Source organism: Petromyzon marinus, unplaced genomic scaffold (assembly GCF_048934315.1).
Source record: "Petromyzon marinus isolate PM22_M1 ecotype Great Lakes invasive population unplaced genomic scaffold, UKy_Petmar_22M1.pri1.0 PM_Scaffold_103, whole genome shotgun sequence".
NCBI lineage: Eukaryota > Metazoa > Chordata > Hyperoartia > Petromyzontiformes > Petromyzontidae > Petromyzon > Petromyzon marinus.
In genome coordinates, this window is record NW_027423062.1 from 249,684 (window position 1) to 272,787 (window position 23,104).

Here is a 23,104-nt window from a genome sequence, read left to right on the forward strand (position 1 = left end):
TCTATATCTCTATGAGTCTCTATGGGTCCCTATGAGTCTCTATGGGTCTCTATGAGTCTCTATATATCTCTGAGTCTCTATGATTCTCTATGTATCTCTATGTATCTCTATATATCTCTATGTATCTCTATGTATCTCTATGAGTCTCTATGTATCTCTATATGTATATAATTGATTATATATTATTGAGTATATATGAGTGTATATAGAGTATTGATTATAAATGTTTGTATATTATTTCACCAGCGCTGACAAAGATGACCAAGGTAGCCTCTATCAGGGCTGTAAGTGCAAGTGGAGTGAGTGAGTGGGTGAGTGGGTGAGTGAGTGGGTGGGTGGGTGAGTGAGTGTGTGGGTGGGTGAGTGAGTGTGTGGGTGGGTGGGTGAGTGAGTGGGTGAGTGAGTGAGTGAGTGGGTGAGTGGGTGAGTGGGTGAGTGGGTGGGTGGGTGAGTGAGTGAGTGAGGTGGGTGGGTGAGTGAGTGAGTGGGTGGGTGGGTGAGTGAGTGAGTGGGTGGGTGAGTGAGTGAGTGAGTGGGTGGGTGAGTGGGTGGGTGAGTGAGTGAGTGAGGTGGGTGGGTGAGTGATTGAGTGAGGTGGGTGGGTGGGTGAGTGGGTGGGTGAGTGAGTGAGTGAGTAGGTGAGTGAGTGAGTGGGTGAGTGAGTGAGTGAGGTGGGTGGGTGGGTGAGTGAGTGAGTGAGGTGGGTGGGTGAGTGAGTGAGTGAGTGGGTGGGTGGGTGGGTGAGTGAGTGGGTGAGTGAGTGAGTGAGGTGGGTGGGTGGGTGGGTGAGTGAGTGAGTGAGTGGGTGAGAGAGTGGGTGAGAGAGTGGGTGAGTGAGTGGGTGAGTGGGTGAGTGAGTGAGTGAGTGGGTGGGTGAGTGGGTGGGTGAGTGAGTGAGTGAGGTGAGTGGGTGAGTGAGTGAGTGAGGTGGGTGGGTGGGTGAGTGGGTGGGTGAGTGAGTGAGTGAGTAGGTGAGTGAGTGAGTGGGTGAGTGAGTGAGTGAGGTGGGTGGGTGAGTGAGTGAGTGAGTGGGTGGGTGGGTGGGTGAGTGAGTGGGTGGGTGAGTGAGTGGGTGAGTGAGTGAGGTGGGTGGGTGTGTGAGTGGGTGGGTGAGTGAGTGAGTGAGGGGGTGAGTGAGTGAGTGGGTGAGTGAGTGGATGAGTGAGGTTGTGGGTGGGTGAGTGAGTGAGTGAGGGGGGTGAGTGAGGGGGGTGAGTGAGTGGGTGAGTGAGTGAGGGGGTGAGTGAGTGAGTGGGTGAGTGAGTGGGTGAGTGAGTGAGGGGGGTGGGTGGGTGCGTGAGTGAGTGAGTGGGTGGGTGAGTGAGTGAGTGGGTGAGTGAGTGAGGGGGTGAGTGAGTGAGGTTGGTGGGTGGGTGAGTGAGTGAGTGAGTGGGTGGGTGAGTGAGTGAGTGAGGGGTGGTGAGTGGGTGAGTGAGTGAGTGAGTGAGTGAGTGAGTGAGTGGATGTGAGTGAGTGAGTGAGTGGGTGAGTGAGTGAGTGAGTGGGTGAGTGAGTGGGTGAGTGAGTGGGTGAGTGAGTGAGTGAGTGGGTGAGTGAGTGAGTGAGTGGGTGAGTGAGTGAGTGAGTGGGTGAGTGAGTGAGTGAGTGGGTGAGTGAGTGAGTGGGTGGGTGAGTGAGTGAGTGGGTGAGTGAGTGGGTGAGTGAGGTTGGTGGGTGGGTGAGTGAGTGAGTGAGTGGGTGAGTGAGTGAGTGAGTGGGTGAGTGAGTGGGTGAGTGAGTGGGTGAGTGAGTGGGTGAGTGAGTGAGTGGGTGAGTGAGTGAGTGAGGTGGGTGGGTGGGTGGGTGAGTGAGTGAGTGAGGTGGGTGGGTGAATGAGTGAGTGGGTGAGTGGGTGAGTGAGTGAGTGGGTGAGTGAGTGGGTGAGTGAGTGAGTGGGTGAGTGAGTGGGTGAGTGAGTGAGTGAGTGGGTGAGTGAGTGAGTGGGTGAGTGAGTGAGTGGGTGAGTGAGTGAGTGAGGTGGGTGGGTGAGTGAGTGAGTGGGTGAGTGGGTGAGTGAGTGGGTGAGTGAGTGGGTGAGTGAGTGAGTGAGGTGGGTGGGTGAGTGAGTGAGTGAGTGGGTGAGTGGGTGAGTGAGTGAGTGGGTGAGTGAGTGAGTGAGTGGGTGAGTGAGTGGGTGAGTGAGTGAGTGAGGTGGGTGGGTGAGTGAGTGAGTGGGTGAGTGGGTGAGTGAGTGAGTGGGTGAGTGAGTGGGTGGGTGAGTGAGTGGGTGAGTGAGTGAGTGAGGTGGGTGGGTGAGTGAGTGAGTGAGGTGGTTGGGTGAGTGAGTGAGTGAGGTGGGTGGGTGAGTGAGTGAGTGAGGTGGGTGGGTGAGTGAGTGAGTGAGGTGGGTGAGTGAGTGAGTGGGTGAGTGAGTGAGTGGGTGAGTGAGTGAGTGAGTGGGTGAGTGAGTGGGTGAGTGAGTGGGTGAGTGAGTGAGTGAGGTGGTTGGGTGAGTGAGTGAGTGAGGTGGGTGAGTGGTGAGTGAGGTGGGTGAGTGAGTGGGTGAGTGGGTGAGTGAGTGAGTGAGTGGGTGAGTGAGTGAGTGAGTGGGTGAGTGAGTGAGTGAGTGGGGTGAGTGAGTGAGTGAGTGAGGGGTGAGTGAGTGAGTGAGTGGGTGAGTGAGTGAGTGGGTGGAGTGAGTGAGTGAGTGGGTGAGTGAGTGGGTGAGTGAGGTTGGTGGGTGGTGAGTGAGTGGTGAGTGGGTGAGTGAGTGAGTGAGTGGGTGAGTGAGTGGGTGAGTGAGTGGGTGAGTGAGTGGGTGAGTGAGTGAGTGGGTGAGTGAGTGAGTGAGGTGGGGTGGGTGGGTGGGTGAGTGAGTGAGTGAGGTGGGTGGGTGAATGAGTGAGTGGGTGAGTGGGTGAGTGAGTGAGTGGGTGAGTGAGTGGTGAGTGAGTGAGTGGGTGAGTGAGTGGGTGAGTGAGTGAGTGAGTGGAGTGAGTGAGTGAGTGGGTGAGTGAGTGAGTGGGTGAGTGAGTGAGTGAGGTGGGTGGGTGAGTGAGTGAGTGGGTGAGTGGGTGAGTGAGTGGGTGAGTGAGTGGGTGAGTGAGTGAGTGAGTGGGTGGGTGAGTGAGTGAGTGAGTGAGTGGGTAGTGGGTGAGTGAGTGAGTGGGTGAGTGAGTGAGTGAGTGGGTGAGTGAGTGGGTGAGTGAGTGAGTGAGGTGGGTGGGTGAGTGAGTGAGTGGGTGAGTGGGTGAGTGAGTGAGTGGGTGAGTGAGTGGGTGAGTGAGTGGGTGAGTGAGTGAGTGAGGTGGGTGAGTGAGTAGTGAGTGAGGTTGGGGTGAGTGAGTGAGTGAGGTGGGTGGGTGAGTGAGTGAGTGAGGTGGTTGGGTGAGTGAGTGAGCTGAGGTGGTTGGGTGAGTGAGCTTGGTGAGTGGGGAGTGGGTGGGTGAGTGAGTGGGTGAGTGAGTGAGGTGGGTGAGTGAGTGGGTGAGTGAGTGAGGTGGGTGAGTGAGTGGGTGAGTGAGTGAGTGGGTGAGTGAGTGAGTGGGTGAGTGAGTGGATGAGTGAGTGAGTGAGTGGATGAGTGAGTGAGTGGTGAGTGAGTGGGTGAGTGAGTGAGGTGGGTGAGTGCTTACAGCTCCTCCACTCTCAACCAACGGCATGGAGCCAAATGTGGCCCCAAAGTTTGCCGAACGTCGCCCGACCGTCGCTCGAACGTCCAACCCCAACTTTGAGAGGGCGGCGTAAGGGGCGTTTGGGGGCGGGGCCGCGAGGCGTGGGGCGTGGCCAGGAGCCCCCACGTGGTACAGGGGGCGGGGCTCTGGGGTGGGGGGAGGGAGAGAGAGAACGCAGACCCCACTCACTCACCACTCACTCACCACTCACTCACTCACCACTCACTCACCACTCACTCACCACTCACTCACTCACCCACTCACTCACTTACTCACCACTCACTCACTCACCACTCACTCACTCACTCACCCACTCACTCACTCACTCACCCACTCACTCACCCACCACTCACTTACTCACCACTCACTCACTCACCACTCACTCACTCACTCACCCACTCACTCACTGAAAACTCACTCATCACCACCCACTCACTCACCACCCACTCACTCACCACCCACTCACTCACCACTCACTCACCCACCCACCCACCACTCACTCACTCACCCACTCACCCACTCACCCACTCACTCACTCACCCACCCACCACTCACTCACTCACCCACTCACCCACTCACCCACTCACCCACCACTCACTCACTCACCGACTCACTCACTCCCTCACCGACTCACTCACTCACCGACTCACTCACTCACCCACTCACCCACTCACTCACCCACTCACCCACTCACTCACCCACTCACCCACTAACTCACTCACCCACTCACTCACTCACCACTCACCCACCCACTCACTCACTCACCCTCTCACCCACTCACTCACCACTCAGTCACTCACTCACTCAACACTCACTCACTCACCCACCCACCCCACTCACTCACTCACTCACCACTCACTCACTCACCGACTCACTCACTCACCCACTCACTCACCCACTCACTCACTCACTCACCACTCACTCACCCACTCACTCAACCACTCACTCACTCACTCACCCACCCAGCCACCCACTAATTCACTCACCACTCATTCACTCACTCACACACCCACTCACTCACCCACTCACCACTCACTCACCCACTCGCTCACTCACCATTCACTCACCCACTCACTCACCCACTCACTCACTCACTCACCCACTCACTCTCCACTCACTCACCACTCACTCACCCACTCACTCACTCACCCACTCACTCACTCACCCACTCATTCACGCACTCACTCACTCACGCACCCACTCACACACCCACTCACTCACTCACCCACTCACACACCCACTCACTCACTCACCCACTCACTCACCCACTCACCCACCCACCCACTCACTCACCCACTCACTCACTCACGCACCCACTCACACACCCACTCACTCACTCACCCACCCACTCACTCACCCACCCACTCACTCACCTACCCACTCACCCACCTACCCACCCACTCACCCAATCACTCACCCATCACCCACTCACTCACTCATCCACCCACTCACTCACTCACTCACTAACCCACTCACCACCCACTCACTCACTCACCCACTCACTCACCCACTCACGCACTCACCCACTCACTCACCCACCCACTCTCCACCACTCACTCACTCACTCACCCCTTCACCCACCCACTCACTCACCTACCCACTCACCCACCCACCCACCCACTCACCCATCACTCACCCATCACCCACTCACTCACTCATCCACCCACTCACTCACTCACTCACTAACCCACTCACCACCCACTCACTCACTCACCCACTCACTCACTCACTCACCACTTACTCACCACTCACCCACCCACTCACCCACTCATTCACCCACTCACTCACTTACCACTCACTCACCCACTCACTAACCACTCACTCCCTCACTACTCACTCACTCATTCACTCACTCACCACTCACCCACTCACTCATTCACTCACCCACCCACTCACTAACTCACCCATCCACCCACTCACTCACCCACTCACTCACTCACCCACTCATTCACGCACTCACTCACGCACCCACTCACACACCCACTCACTCACTCACCCGCCCACTCACTCACTCACTCACCCATCCACTCACCACCCACTCACTCACCCACTCACTCACTCACTCACCCATCCACTCACCACCCACTCACTCACTCACCCACTCACCCACTCACTCACTCACCCACTCACCCACTCACCCACCCACTCACTCACCCACCCACTCACTCACCCACCCAATCACTCACTCACCCACTCACTCACTCAACCAGTCACCCAACCACTCACTAACCCACTCACCACCCACTCACTCACTCACTCTCCACTCACCCACTCACCACCCACTCACTCACTCACTCACCCATCCACTCACCACCCACCCACTCACTCACCCTCTCACTCACTCACTCACCCATCCACTCACCACCCACTCACTCACTCACCCACTCACCCACCCACTCACTCACCCACCCACTCACTCACCCACCCAATCACTCACTCACCCACTCACTCAATCAACCAGTCACCCAACCACTCACTAACCCACTCACCACCAACTCACTCACTCACTCACCACTCACTCACCCACTCACTCACCCACCCACCACTCACTCACCCACTCACTAACTCACCCATCCACCCACTCACTCACCCACCCACTCACTCACTCACTCACCCACTCACTCACGCACCCACTCACACACCCACTCACCCGCCCACTCACTCACACACTCACTCACTCACCCATCCACTCACCACCCACTCACTCACTCACCCACTCACCCACTCACTCACTCACCCACTCACTCACTCACCCACTCACCCACCCACTCACTCACCCACCCAATCACTCACTCACTCAACCAGTCACCCACTCACTAACCCACTCACCACCCACTCACTCACTCACTCACCCACTCTCCACTCACTCACCACCTACTCACCCACTCACTCACTGACCCATCCACTCACCACCCACTCACCACCCACTCACTCACTCACTCACCCACCCACTCAGCAACTCACTCACTCACTCACAACTCACCCACCCACTCACTCACCACCAACCCACCCACTCACTCACTGACTCATCCACTCACCACCCCACCCACCCACTCGCTCACTCACCACTCACCCAGCCACTCACCCACTCATGCACCCACTCACACACCCACTCACACACCCACTCACTCACTCACCCGCCCACTCACTCACTCACCCACTAACTCACCCACTCACCCACTGACCCATCCACTCACCACCCACCCACCCACCCACTCACCCACTCACCCACTCACCACCCACTCACTCACTGACTCACCCACCCACTCAGCACCCACTCACTAACCCACTCACCACCCACTCACTCACTCACCCACTCACTCACTCTCCACTCACCCACCCACTCACCCACTCACTCACCACCAACCCACTCACCCACCCACTCACCCACGACGTCCAGTCTAGCAGTGGAGAGAGCACTCCCTGCCGAGTTGATGGCCGACGCCGTGAACCAGCCAGCATCGCTCACCACCACGTCGCTCACCACGATGGTGATCTCACCACCATCACTCACCATCACCCTGGCACGACATCACCACCAACATCACCACCACCATCACCACCATCACCACCGTCATTATCACCACCACCACCACCACCATCACCACCATCACCACCACATCACCACCACAAATCACCACTACCATCACCATCACCACCACCAACATCACCATCATCACCACCACCATCACCATCACCACCACCAACATCACCACCACCATCATCACCAACAACATCACCACTATCATCACCACCATCATCACCGTCACCACCATCATCACCATCACCACCAAAATCATCACCATCACCACCAACATCATCACCACCATCATCACCACCATCACCACCACCATCACCACCATCATCATCACTCCCATCATCACCATCACCACCATCATCACCGTCACCACCATCATCACCACCACCACCACCATCACCACCATCACCACCACCATCATCACCATCACCACCACCAGCACCACCAACATCATCACCACCATCACCACCACCATCACCACCAACATCATCACCACCATTACCACCATGACCACCACCATCACTACCATCATCACCATCACCACCATCAACATCACCACCATCACCACCACCATCATCACCATCATCACCAACAACATCACCACCATCATCATCACTTCCATCATCACCACCAACATCACCACCATCACCACCATCACCACCATCACCAACATCCCCCACCATCACCATCACTACCACCACCACCACCATCACCCATCACCACCAACATCATCACTACTATCATCATCACTTCCATCATCACCACCACCATCACCATCATCACCACCACCATCACCAACATCACCACCACCATCACCACCACCAACATCACCATCACCACCACCAACATCACCACCACCATCATCATCACCAACAACATCACCACTATCATCACCACCATCATCACCATCACCACCAACATCATCACCATCACCACCAACATCATCACTACTATCATCATCACTTCCATCATCACCACCAACATCATCATCATCATAACCACCATCATCACCAACATCATCATCACCATCACCACCAACACCATCACCATCACCACCGTTACCACCACCATCACCACCATCACCACCAACATCACCACCACAAATCACCACCACCATCACCAACATCACCACCACCATCACCATCACCACCACCAACATCACCATCATCACCACCACCATCACCATCCCACCACCACCAACATCACCACCACCATCATCACCAACAACATCACCACTATCATCACCACCATCATCACCGTCACCACCATCATCACCATCACCACCAACATCATCACTACTATCATCATCACTTCCATCATCACCACCAACATCACCATCATCACCACCAACATCATCATCATCATCACCACCATCACCACCAACATCATCATCATCATCACCATCACCACCAACACCATCACCATCACCACCGTTACCACCACCATCACCACCATCACCACCATCACCACCAACATCACCAACATCACCACCTTCATCACCATCACCACCAACATCATCACCATCACCACCAACATCACCACCATCACCACCAACATCACCACCATCACCATCACCACCACAAATCACCACCACCATCACCAACATCACCACCACCATCACCACCACCAACATCACCATCATCACCATCACCACCACCAACGTCACCACCACCATCATCACCAACAACATCACCACTATCATCACCACCATCATCACCGTCACCACCATCATCATCATCACCACTGCCATCACCACCATCATCACCACTACCATCACCACCATCACCATCATCACCATCACCACCATCACCACCAACATCACCACCATCACCACCATCACCACCACCATCATCACCAACATCACCATCATCACCATCATCATCACCACCATCATCATCACCACCACCATCACCACCACCAACATCACCACCATCACCACCATCACCACCATCATCACCACCATCAACACCAACATCACCACCATCACCATCACCACCGTTACCACCACCATCACCACCATCACCACCAACATCACCAACATCACCACCTTCATCACCATCACCACCTTCATCACCATCAACATCACCACCATCACCACCATCACCACCACCATCACCACCATCACCACCACCACCATCACCACCACCATCATCACCATCACCACCACCAGCACCACCAACATCATCACCACCATCACCACCACCATAACCACCAACATCATCACCACCATTACCACCATGACCACCACCATCACTACGATCATCACCATCACCACCATCACCACCACCATCATCACCAACAACATCACCACTATCATCACCATAATCATCACCGTCACCACCATCATCACCATCACCACCAACATCATCACCACCATCATCATCACTTCCATCATCACCACCAACATCACCACCATCACCAACATCACCACCAGCATCACCACCATCACCACCACCACCATCATCACCATCACCACCACCACCATCATCACCATCACCACCACCATCATCATCACCACCACCACCATCACCACCATCATCATCACCACCATCACCATCACCAACATCACCACCAGCATCACCAACATCGTGGTGGGTAAGTGAGTAAGTGGGTGCGTAAGTGGGTGAGTGAGATGGTGAGTGGGTGAGTGGGTTGGTGAGTGAGTGGGTGAGTGGGTGAGTGGGTGAGTGAGATGGCGAGTGGGTGAGTAAGATGGTGAGTGAGATGGTGAGTGAGATGGTGAGTGAGATGGTGAGTGGCTGAGTGAGATGGTGAGTGAGATGGTGAGTGAGATGGTGAGTGGGTGAGTGCGATGGTGAGTGGGTGAGTAAGATGGTGAGTGAGATGGTGAGTGAGATGGTGAGTGGGTGAGTGAGATGGTGAGTGAGATGGTGAGTGAGATGGTGAGTGGGTGAGTGAGATGGTGAGTGGGTGAGTAAGATGGTGAGTGAGATGGTGAGTGAGATGGTGAGTGAGATGGTGAGTGGGTGAGTGGGTGAGTGAGATGGTGAGTGAGATGGTGAGTGAGATGGTGAGTGGGTGAGTGAGATGGTGAGTGGGTGAGTGGGTGAGTGAGAAGGTGAGTGAGATGGTGAGTGGGTGAGTGGGTGAGTGAGATGGTGAGTGAGATGGTGAGTGGGTGAGTGAGATGGTGAGTGGGTGAGTGAGATGGTGAGTGAGATGGTGAGTGAGATGGTGAGTGGGTGAGTGAGATGGTGAGTGGGTGAGTGAGATGGTGAGTGAGATGGTGAGTGGGTGAGTGAGATGGTGAGTGAGATGGTGAGTGGGTGAGTGAGATGGTGAGTGAGATGGTGAGTGGCTGAGTGAGATGGTGAGTGGGTGAGTGGGTGAGTGAGATGGTGAGTGAGATGGTGAGTGGCTGAGTGAGATGGTGAGTGAGATGGTGAGTGAGATGGTGAGTGGGTGAGTGAGATGGCGAGTGGGTGAGTGAGATGGTGAGTGAGATGGTGAGTGAGATGGTGAGTGGGTGAGTGAGATGGTGAGTGGGTGAGTGAGATGGTGAGTGAGATGGTGAGTGAGATGGTGAGTGGCTGAGTGAGATGGTGAGTGGGTGAGTGAGATGGTGAGTGGGTGAGTGAGATGGTGAGTGAGATGGTGAGTGAGATGGTGAGTGGCTGAGTGGGTGAGTGAGATGGTGAGTGAGATGGTGAGTGAGATGGTGAGTGGCTGAGTGAGATGGTGAGATGGTGAGTGGGTGAGTGGGTGAGTGAGATGGTGAGTGGGTGAGTGGGTGAGTGGGTGAGTAAGATGGTGAGTGAGATGGTGAGTGAGATGGTGAGTGGCTGAGTGGGTGAGTGAGATGGTGAGTGAGATGGTGAGTGAGATGGTGAGTGGCTGAGTGTACGCTCACCTCACCCGCTCACCACACAGGGCTTGGTTGTCTTTCCTCACCACGACGCTGGGTCTGGGCGTGCCCGTGACTCTGGCCCGGAATTCTGCTCGCTCACCACTCCTCACCACCACGCTCACCAGGCGCTGGTGGAACTCCGGCGGGGTGAGCACTGGGCGGGCTGTTGGTGAGTGGGGGGGTGAGTGGGGGGTGAGTGGTGAGTGAGTGAGTGAGTGGTGAGTGGTGAGTGGGGGGTGAGTGGGGGGTGAATGGTGAGTGGTGAGTGAGTGGGCGAGTGAGTGAGTGGGTGGGTGAGTGAGTGAGTGGTGAGTGAGTGAGTGGGCGAGTGAGTGAGTGAGTGGGTGAGTGGTGAGTGAGTGAGTGGGTGAGTGAGTGAGTGGGCGAGTGAGTGAGTGAGTGGGTGAGTGGTGAGTGAGTGAGTGGGTGAGTGAGTGAGTGGGCGAGTGAGTGAGTGAGTGGGTGAGTGGTGAGTGAGTGAGTGGGTGAGTGAGTGAGTGGGTGAGTGGTGAGTGGGTGAGTGGTGAGTGAGTGAGTGGTGAGTGAGTGGGTGAGTGGTGAGTGAGTGGGTGAGTGGTGAGTGAGTGAGTGAGAGAGTTGGTGGGGGGGTAGTGGGGGGTGAGTGAGTGGGTGAGTGAGTGGTGAGTGAGTGAGTGGGTGAGTGAGTGGTGAGTGAGTGGTGAGTGAGTGAGTGGGTGAGTGGTGAGTGAGTGGGTGAGTGGGTGAGTGGGTGAGTGAGTGAGTGAGAGAGTGGGTGGGGGGTGAATGGTGAGTGGTGAGTGAGTGGTGAGTGAGTGAGTGAGTGGTGAATGAGTGGGTGAGTGAGTGAGAGAGTTGGTGGGGGGTTAGTGGGGGGTGAGTGGTGAGTGGTGAGTGAGTGAGTGGGTGAGTTAGTGGTGAGTGAGTGGGTGAGTGGTGAGTGGTGAGTGAGTGAGTGGGGGGTGAGTGAGTGGGTGAGTGGGTGAGTGAGTGAGTGGGTGAGTGAGTGAGTGGGTGAGTGGGTGAGTGGGTGAGTGAGTGAGTGGGTGAGTGAGTGAGTGGGTGAGTGGGTGAGTGAGTGAGTGGGTGAGTGGGTGAGTGAGTGAGTGAGTGGTGAGTGAGTGAGTGGGTGAGTGAGTGAGTGGGTGAGTGAGTGGGTGAGTGGGTGAGTGGTGAGTGAGTGAGTGGGTGAGTGAGTGAGTGGGTGAGTGAGTGAGTGAGTGGGTGAGTGAGTGGGTGAGTGGGTGAGTGGTGAGTGAGTGAGTGGGTGAGTGAGTGAGTGGGTGAGTGGGTGAGTGAGTGAGTGAGTGGGTGAGTGAATGGGTGAGTGGTGAGTGGGGGATGAGTGGTAAGTGAGTGAGTGGGTGAGTGAGTGGGTGAGTGAGCGAGTGAGTGGTGAGTTTGTGACTGAGTGAGTTGGTGAGTGGGTGGGGGATGAGTGGGGGGTGAGTGAGTGGGTGACTGAGTTGGTGAGTGAGTTGCTGAGTGAGTGAGTGTAACTATCTCTGTGTATATATATGTGTGTGTCTTTGTGTGTCTTTGTGTGTGTGTCTATGTGTGTGTGTGTGTCTATGTGTGTGTGTCTATCTGCAGGTTATCAGACAGGCGAGTGTGTCTATGTGTGTGTGTGTCTATGTGTGTGTGTCTATGTGTGTGTGTGTATGTCTATGTGTAGCGGTTAGCGCTACGCTGCGCTATGAACCTGACGACCTGGGTTCGATTCCCGCTCACGGCCAACACCAGTGACGATTATCTGAACCGGTCCCGGGCCTCCCCTAGGTCGACTCAGCCTCAAATGAGTACCTGGTGCGGTGTGTAAACATCGCCACTAGGGAGACAAAGGCGGTCGGGCGTGGTGCTGGCCACCCACCCCCTCGTGTACCGTTCCGGCCTTCATAGGTGCTCGCTAACAGCACTTGCCCCTCCAGTCTGTTACAGGCTATATGGGGGATCTTTGTGTGTCACTGTAGTTGTAGTTTCGTGGTAATTAATTGAAGGTGGAGGGGTTACCAGCCCCTCGCACCCGTCCAGAGCCCCCGTTTAGCCCCTGTGGTGGGCAAAGACGCCATGAGGGGAGGAGCCAATCGGAATTGGCCCTCCCCCCACAGCATTGTCCACGACAGAGTTGCCCGTCCGGCACCGCGAGGAGGTAGGGGGTTGTTTTTTGCCGTTTGGCCACGTGGAATGTCCGAAGGCTCACTGCGGAGGAGAGGCTGCCACTCCTCCGTCGGGAGCTGGACCGGTACCGCCTGGATCTATGTGGCATTCAGGAGGACTGGTGGACCGGCTCTGGCTCCTGCCACCATGGAGGGGTGGACAGTCCTCTACTCGGGGCAGCAGACTGCCAAACAACAGGGTGTGGCTCTTCTTTTCAACAAAAGAATGAAGGGGGCGTGGGAGCGTTGCGGTGAGGTGTGGGAAGCTGTAAGTCCCAGGCTACTTTGGGCTCGCCTTCCCATCAACCAGAGGCGAGGAATGGTGGTCGTGGTTACTTATGCCCGCACCGAAGATGAACATCCGTGGAGGGATGCAGGCAAAGCCGATGAGTCAGATACCTTCTATGACCTTAAGTCACAGGTGCTGGCTAAAGTGGCCCCTCGGGATAGAGTCATCAAGTTGGGTGACTTCAATGCCCGAGTTGGTCATGATGCTGGCACCTGGTCTGGAGTGATTGGAGGTCATGGGCCAGATCAGCTCAATAACAATGGTAGGAGGCTGCTAGATTTTTGTGCAGCCCATGGGCTTGTAATTACCAACACGCTGTTCCGGCATCGGCGCATCCACACAACATCACGGATGCACGCCGGGTCCAAGCAAGAACATCTGCTGGACTACATAGTGACGGACCAGCGGATGTGAGCCCTTGTCCTTGACACCAGAACCTACCGTGGAGCTGATCTGCCCTCTGACCATCGACTTGTCATCTGTAAGATGCGCCTGCCATTCTTCCACTCTGGTGGTGGGTGTACACCCAGGACCCCATTCCAACCTAAAGTGGCCTGGTCTCAGTTATCTGATGAAAGTTGCAAGCGAGAATTTCATCATCGCTTGCGGCTGGGATTGGCATCGTCCCCGACTCCTCCTGATGTCGAGGGTAAATGGGCGAGGTTTAGGACTGTGACTCATGCAGCTGCAATGGCTGCTTTGGGTACGCGGTCCAGACCTCCCCAGACACCCTGGCTGACAGAGGAGGTGTTCAGGATGGTTGAGAAAAAGCGACAGGCCCACTGTCATCGGCTACAGAATGCCACGTCAGAGAATGAGGAGGATTACAGCAGCCTTCGCTCGGAGGTTCGGAGAGCCGTGAGGCGCTGCAAGGATGGATGGTGGTCGCGGGTTGCTGAGGAGATGGAGTCTGCCTCAGTGGCCCGTGATCACAAATCTCTATTTAACTCCATCAAAAAAGTAACCTGCAGCGCCACACCTATTACCATCATTAGGGGAAAAAACGGTGATCCAATCTCCGACCCCCAGGAACAGGTTTGCAGATTTGCTGAGCATTTCTGTGAGATCCTGGGGGAGGGAAAATCCCACAGCCAGGAAAACATCGTGGCACAAAGTGAGAATGACCCTGCTGAGGCTGCGGTGCCTCAAATATTGGAAGAAGTCACCCCCTGTGAGTGGCTGGCTGAGGTGCCATCTGTTGAGGAAGTACTGAGGGCGATCCGAAGTCTGAGATCAGGAAAGGCAGCGGGCAAAGATGATCTCCCAAGCGAAATGCTGAGGGAGGGTGGCATTTGTGCACAGACTGTCCTATATGACATCATAACAACAGTGTGGACCACTGGACGGGTTCCGCAGGATTGGAAGGATGCCCTGGTGGTCCCCTTTTTAAGAAGGGGGACCGCACAGACTGTAACAACTACAGGGGCATTTCACTCCTCAGTGTTTCCCGGGAAAGGTCCTGGCAAGGATTATTCAGCATCGCCTTGCCAGGCACGCTGAGGAGAGGCTTGCAGAGCCCCAATGCGGTTTCAGGAAAGGGCGATCCTGCACAGATGCCATTTTTTCTGTCCGTCTGCTACAGCAGAGGTGTAGGGAATTCCAACAAGACCTACATCTCTGCTTTATTGACCTGGTCAAGGCCTATGATACCATCAGTAGGTCTGGGCTCTGGGTTGTTCTTCGTGCTTTTGGAGTACCTGACGCTCTGCTCACGATCATTAAGGACCTTCATGATGGTGAGCGGGCCCGGGTAAAACTACGTGGCTGGGAGTCAGAGCCATTCCCTGTACACCTTGGGGTGCGACAGGGATGTCCTCTGGCTCCCACATTATTTAACATCTATTTTGACCACGTAGTTCGTGAAGCCTTCAATAGCTGTACCGGGGGAATCTCCATATGGTACAGATATAATGGGAGGCTAATCGATGCCCGGGTGCGGTCAAGGGATGGCTCCCTATTGCTCAACCACGTTATGTTTGCTGATGATTTGGTAATAGCTGCTCAGTCAGAGGAGGAGTTGGAGACGCTGCTGCTGAGACTGGAGCGTGCCACTAAGAGGTGGGGGCCTTACCATCAGCCCCACCAAAACTAAGCACCTGCCTGGGTATTTTGTACCATCGGACACTCCACCCCCACAACTCCCAATCGGTGATGGGACAGTTGTGGAGAGAGTGGAGAGTTTCCCATACCTGGGCAGTGTGCTTATGACTGGCTCCAGTTTAACAGCAGAGGTCTCACTCCGAATCAGTCGAGCCGCAATATCTTTTCATCGGTTGCGTAACGCTGTGTGGAAGCTACCTGGTCTGTCGCTCCGCACTAAGCTTCAGGTCTTCTCGGCCACGGTCATTCCCTCCCTTCTCTACACTTGCGAAACGTGGACCCCCCTAATGGAACATCTTCGCCGGTTAGAAACATTTAGGCTGGCCTGCCTACGATCCATCCTGGGTTTAACCAGACTGGATTGTGTGAGGAGCTCACAAATCCTTGACAGATCTGGGCAAGGTCCCATCGGTGAGCTCCTCCAGCGGGCAAGGCTGCGTTGGCTGGGTCATGTAGCCCGCATGCCCAGCCACCGCATGCCGAAACAGCTTTAGTTCGGCCGGATCGAGGGGGCTAAACGGGCGCGGCACGGGCTAGAGAAGAGATGGAGTGTTGTGGTACAGGAGGACGTGGAGCTGAGTGGACTTGCCGATGACTGGTACCAGCGGTGTCAAGATCGGCCTCTGTGGAGGAGGCTCGTGAAGGATGCTACTGGGCAGTTGGAGGTAGTCGCCCTCTAACAACAACGGAGGGCGGAGGAGCGACGCTCACAACAACGAGCGGAGCGCCGGGTGGCTAAAGCACAGCAGGTTGGCACAGTAGGGGGCACAGGTGGTGCATCAGCCGGTCATCTCAGTCAGTCGACCCGTGGCACCTGGGTCTGCCCCGTGACCTCCTGCCAGCGGGCGTTCGACACTTCACGTGGCCTCAGGGTGCACATAGCCTGGCACAAGCGTCGTGGTGACGTCACCGCCACTTAGTGGCGAATGGCGGTTGTTGTTGTTGTATCTCTGTGTGTGTATCACTGTGTGTGTGTATCTCTGTCTGTGTGTATCACTGCGTGTGTGTATCTGTGTGTGTGTGTATATCTGCGTGTGTATCTCTGTGTGTGTATCTCTGTGTGTGTATCACTTTGTGTGTATCACTGTGTGTGTGTATCTCTGTGTGTGTGTGTCACTGTGTGTGTATCTCTGTGTGTGTATCACTGTGTGTGTATCTCTGTGTGTGTATCACTGTGTGTGTGTATCTCTGTCTGTGTGTATCACTGTGTGTGTGTATCTGTGTGTGTGTATCACTGTGTGTGTGTGTATCACTGTGTGTATCTCTGTGTGTGTGTATCACTGTGTGTGTATCTGTGTGTGTGTGTATCTCTGTGTGTGTGTATCTCTGTGTTTGTGTATGTCTGTGTGTGCGTATATATAGGTGTATGTAACTATATATCTCTATGTATATCTGTGTATATCTCTGTGTATCTATATATATCTGTGTATCTCTATGTATCTTTGTGTATATCTCTGTGTATCTCTATGTATATCTGTGTATCTATATATATCTCTATATATCTCTATATATCTCTCTGTGCATCTCTATATATCTCTATGTATATATGTATATCTCTATGTATCTCTATGTATATCTGTGTATCTCTATATATCTCTATGTATATCTGTGTATCTATATATATCTCTATATATCTCTGTGTATCTCTATATATCTCTATGTATATCTGTGTATATCTCTGTGTATCTCTATATATCTCTATGTATCTCTATGTCTATCTGTGTATATCTGTGTATCTATATATATTTCTATATATCTCTATATATCTCTGTGTATATCTCTGTGTATCTATATATCTCTGTGTATCTCTATGTATATCTGTATCTATATATCTCTATATATCTCTGTGTATCTCTATATATCTCTATGTATCTATGTGTATATCTCTGTGTTTATCTATGTATATCTCTGTATATCTGTGTATATCTGTGTATTTATATATATCTGTGTATCTCTATATATCTCTATGTATCTATATATATATCTGTGTATCTCTAAATATCTCTATGTATCTCTGTGTATCTCTCTGTGTATCTCTATATATCTCTATGTATCTATATATATCTATATATCTCTGTATCTCTATGTATATCTGTGTATATCTCTGTGTATCTCTATATCTATCTGTGTATCTCTATATATCTCTATATATCTCTGTGTATATCTGTGTATATCTCTGTGCATCTACATATCTCTGTATATCTATCTGTGTATATCTCTGTGTGTATCTCTGTTTATCTCTGTGTATATCTCTGTGTATATCTCTGTATATATAATCAATATATCTCTATATATCTGTGTATATCTCTGTATATATATCTCTATATATCTCTGTGTATATCTCTGTGTATCTCTATGTATCTAATAATCTCTGTATATCTATATATATCTATATGTTCTCTATATATCTCTGTGTATATCTATCTCTATATATCTCTGTGTATATATCTCTGTGTATATATCTATCTATATATCTCTGTGTATATCTCTGTGTATATCTCTGTGTATATATCTATCTATATATCTCTGTGTATATATCTATCTCTCTGTGTATCTATATCTCTATGTATCTCTGTGTATATCTCTGTGTATCTACATATCTCTGTATATCTATATATATCTATATATATCTCTATTTATCTCTGTGTATCTATATATATATATCTCTGTGTATATCTATCTCTGTATCTCTGTGTATATCTCTGTATATCTCTGTGTATATCTCTGTATATCTCTGTGTATCTCTATATATCTCTATGTATATCTATATATATCTATATATATCTCTGTGTATCTCTGTGTATATCTCTGTGTATATATCTCTGTGTATATCTCTTTGTATATATATCTATATATATTTATATATCTCTGTGTATATCTCTGTGTATCTATATATATCTCTATGTATATATCTATATATCTCTGTGTATATCTCTGTATCTATCTCTGTGTATCCCTATATATCTCTATATATCTCTATGTATCTCTGTGTATATCTCTGTGTATATCTCTCTATATATCTCTGTATATCTCTGTGTATATCTATATATCTCTGTGTATATCTCTATATATCTGTGTATATCTCTGTATATCTCTCTGTGTATATCTCTGTATCTCTATATATCTCTGTGTATATATCTCTGTGTGTATCTCTGTGTGTATCTCTGTGTATCTATATATCTATCATTCTGTGTATATATCTATCTGTGTATCTCTCTGTATCTATCTCTGTGTATATCTCTGTGTATATATCTATCTCTGTGTATCTCTATATATGTCTATATATCTCTATATATCTCTGTGTATATCTCTGTGTATCAATATATATCTCTTTGTGTATCTCTGTGTATCTATATCTCTATATATCTATCTGTGTATATCTATCTCTGTGTGTATCTCTCTGTATCTCTCTCTGTGTGTATCTCTGTGTATCTCTATATGTCTATATATATCTCTGTGTGTATCTCTGTGTATATATCTCTATATATCTCTATGTATCTCTCTATATCTCTATATATATCTCTGTGTATATCTCTGTGTATCTCTCTGTATATATCTGTGTATCTATATATCTCTATATCTATATATATATCTGTGTATCTCTATATATCTATCTGTGTATATCTATATCTCTATATATCTCTGTGTATATCTCTGTGTGTGTATCTCTGTGTATATATATCTCTATATCTCTATATATCTCTGTGTATATCTCTGTGTGTGTATCTCTGTGTATCTATATATCTATCATTCTGTGTATATCTCTATGTATATCTGTGTATCTCTCTGTGTATATATCTCTCTGTGTATATCTCTGTGTATATATCTCTGTGTATATCTATATATCTCTATGTATCTCTCTATATATATCTCTGTGTGTATCTCTGTGTATCTATATCTCTATATATCTATCTGTGTATATCTATCTCTGTGTGTATCTCTCTGTGTATCTCTCTCTGTGTGTATCTCCGTGTATATCTCTGTGTATATATCTCTGTGTATATCTCTGTGTATATCTCTGTGTATATCTATGTATCTCTGTGTATCTATATATCTATCATTCTGTGTATATCTCTATGTATATCTGTGTATATCTCTGTGTATGTATCTCTCTGTGTGTATCTCTGTGTATCTATATATCTATCATTCTGTGTATATCTCTATGTATATCTGTGTATATCTCTGTGTGTATCTCTGTGTATATCTCTGTGTATCTCTATATATCTATCTGTGTATATCTCTGTGTGTATCTCTGTGTGTATCTCTGTGTATCTATATATCTATCATTCTGTGTATATATCTCTCTGTGTGTATATCTCTGTGTATGTATCTCTGTGTATATATCTCTGTGCATATCTATATATCTCTATGTATCTCTCTATATCTCTATATATATATCTCTGTGTATATCTCTGTATATCTATATCTCTATATATCTATCTGTGTATATCTATCTCTATGTGTATATCTCTGTATAAATCTCTCTGTGTGTATCTCTGTGTATATATCTATCTCTCTGTATCTCTATATATCTCTATCTATCTCTGTGTATATATATCTCTATGTATATCTGTGTATATCTCTGTGTATCTCTCTGTATATATCTGTGTATCTATATATCTCTATATCTATATATATATCTCTGTGTATCTCTATATATCTATTTGTGTATATCTATCTCTGTGTGTATCTCTGTGTATCTATATATCTATCATTCTGTGTATATATCTATGTATATCTGTGTATCTCTCTGTGTATATATCTCTCTGTGTGTATATCTCTGTGTATGTATCTCTGTGTATATATCTCTGTGTATATCTATATATCTCTATGTATCTCTCTATATCTCTATATATATCTCTGTGTGTATCTCTCTGTATATCTCTGTGTATCTATATATCTATATCTTTATATATCTGTGTATGTATCTCTCTGTGTGTATCTCTGTGTGTGTATCTCTCTGTGTGTATCTCTGTGTATCTATATCTCTATATATCTATCTGTGTATATCTATCTCTGTGTGTATCTCTGTGTGTGTATCTCTCTCTGTGTGTATCTCTGTGTATCTATATCTCTATATATCTATCTGTGTATATCTATCTCTATATCTATCTCTGTGTGTGTATCTCTCTCTGTGTATATCTCTGTGTATATCTCCGTGTATATCTCTGTGTATATATCTCTGTGTATATCTCTGTGTATATATCTCTGTGTATATCTCTGTGTATATCTCCGTGTATATCTCTGTGTATGTATATCTCTGTGTATATCTCTGTGTATATCTGTGTATATCTCTGTGTATCTATATATCTATCTCTGTGTATATCTCTGTGTATATCTCTGTGTATCTCTGTGTGTATCTCTGTGTATCTATATATATCTATATCTCTGTGTATCTCTCTGTGTGTGTATCTCTCTGTGTGTATCTCTGTGTATCTATATATCTCTATGTATATCTCTATATCTATCTCTGTGTATCTCTCTCTGTGTGTATCTCTGTGTATCTATATCTCTATATATCTATCTGTGTATATCTATCTCTATATCTATCTCTGTGTATATCTCTGTGTATCTCTCTGTGTATCTCTGTATATATCTGTGTATCTATATATCTCTATATCTTTATCTATCTCTGTGTATATCTCTGTGTGTATCTCTGTGTATCTCTGTATATATCTGTGTATCTATATCTCTCTATATCTCTATATATATCTCTGTGTGTGTATCTCTCTCTGTGTATATCTCTGTGTATATCTGTATATATCTGTGTATCTATATATCTCTATGTATATCTCTATATCTATCTCTGTGTATGTATCTCTCTGTGTGTATATCTCTGTGTATATATCTCTGTGTGTATCTCTGTGTGTATCTCTGTGTATATATATATCTATCATTCTGTGTATATCTATCTCTGTGTATATATCTATATGTATCTCTGTGTATATCTCTATGTATATCTGTGTGTATCTATCTCTGTGTATCTCTCTCTGTGTGTATCTCTGTGTATCTATATCTCTATATATCTATCTGTGTATATCTATCTCTATATCTATCTCTGTGTATATCTCTGTGTATCTCTCTGTGTATCTCTGTATATATCTGTGTATCTATATATCTCTATGTATATCTCTATATCTATCTCTGTGTATCTCTCTCTGTGTGTATCTCCGTGTATATCTATCTGTGTATATCTATCTCTGTGTATATCTCTGTGTATATCTCCGTGTATATCTCTGTGTATGTATATCTCTGTGTATATCTCTGTGTATCTCTGTGTGTATCTCTGTGTATCTATATATATCTATATCTCTGTGTATCTCTCTGTGTATCTCTCTCTGTGTGTATCTCTGTATATATCTGTGTATATCTATATCTGTGTATATCTCTGTGTATATCTCTGTGTATATCTCTGTGTATCTCTGTGTGTATCTCTGTGTATCTATATATCTATCTCTGTGTATATCTCTGTGTATCTCTCTCTGTGTGTATCTCTGTGTATCTATATATCTATCATTCTGTGTATATCTATCTCTATATATCTATCTCTGTGTATGTATCTCTCTGTGTGTATCTCTGTATATATCTGTGTATATCTATCTCTGTGTATATCTATCTCTGTGTATCTCTCTCTGTGTGTATCTCTGTGTATCTATATATCTCTATGTATATCTCTATATCTATCTCTGTGTATCTCTCTCTGTGTGTATCTCTGTATATATCTGTGTATATCTATCTCTGTGTATATCTATCTCTGTGTATCTCTCTCTGTGTGTATCTCTGTGTATCTATATATCTCTATGTATATCTCTATATCTATCTCTGTGTATCTCTCTCTGTGTGTATCTCCGTGTATATCTATCTGTGTGTATCTATCTCTGTGTATATCTCTGTGTATATCTCCGTGTATATCTCTGTGTATGTATATCTCTGTGTATATCTCTGTGTATCTCTGTGTGTATCTCTGTGTATCTATATATATCTATATCTCTGTGTATCTCTCTGTGTATCTCTCTCTGTGTGTATCTCTGTATATATCTGTGTATATCTATATCTGTGTATATCTCTGTGTATGTATATCTCTGTGTATATCTCTGTGTATCTCTGTGTGTATCTCTGTGTATCTATATATCTATCTCTGTGTATATCTCTGTGTATCTCTCTCTGTGTGTATCTCTGTGTATCTATATATCTATCATTCTGTGTATATCTATCTCTATATATATCTCTCTGTATGTATCTCTCTGTGTGTATATCTCTGTGTATATATCTCTGTGTGTATCTCTGTGTGTATCTCTGTGTATATATATCTATCATTCTGTGTATATCTATCTCTGTGTATATATCTATATGTATCTCTGTGTATATCTCTATGTATATCTGTGTGTATCTATCTCTGTGTATGTATCTCTCTGTGTGTATCTCTGTGTATATCTCTGTGTATCTCTCTGTGTATCTATATATCTCTATGTATATCTCTATATCTATCTCTGTGTATCTATCTCTGTGTATCTCTGTGTATATCTCTATGTATATCTGTGTGTATCTATCTCTGTGTAT

At 48.5% G+C, this 23,104-nt stretch overlaps 1 protein-coding gene across 1 annotated transcript in view; it reads right to left on the reverse strand.

The window, feature by feature from the left end:
- Positions 1-276: 276 nt before the first annotated feature.
- Positions 277-23,104, reverse strand: part of LOC116938288 (myotilin-like) — a 28,142-nt gene continuing 5,314 nt past the window's right edge. The window contains exons 3-6 of the mRNA XM_076063354.1: positions 11,024-11,183; positions 7,002-7,135; positions 3,342-3,760; positions 277-282 (exon numbers count right to left, since the gene is read on the reverse strand). Coding sequence (XP_075919469.1) covers positions 277-282; positions 3,342-3,760; positions 7,002-7,135; positions 11,024-11,183 — 719 coding nt within the window. The remainder of the gene's footprint in view (positions 283-3,341; positions 3,761-7,001; positions 7,136-11,023; positions 11,184-23,104) is intronic.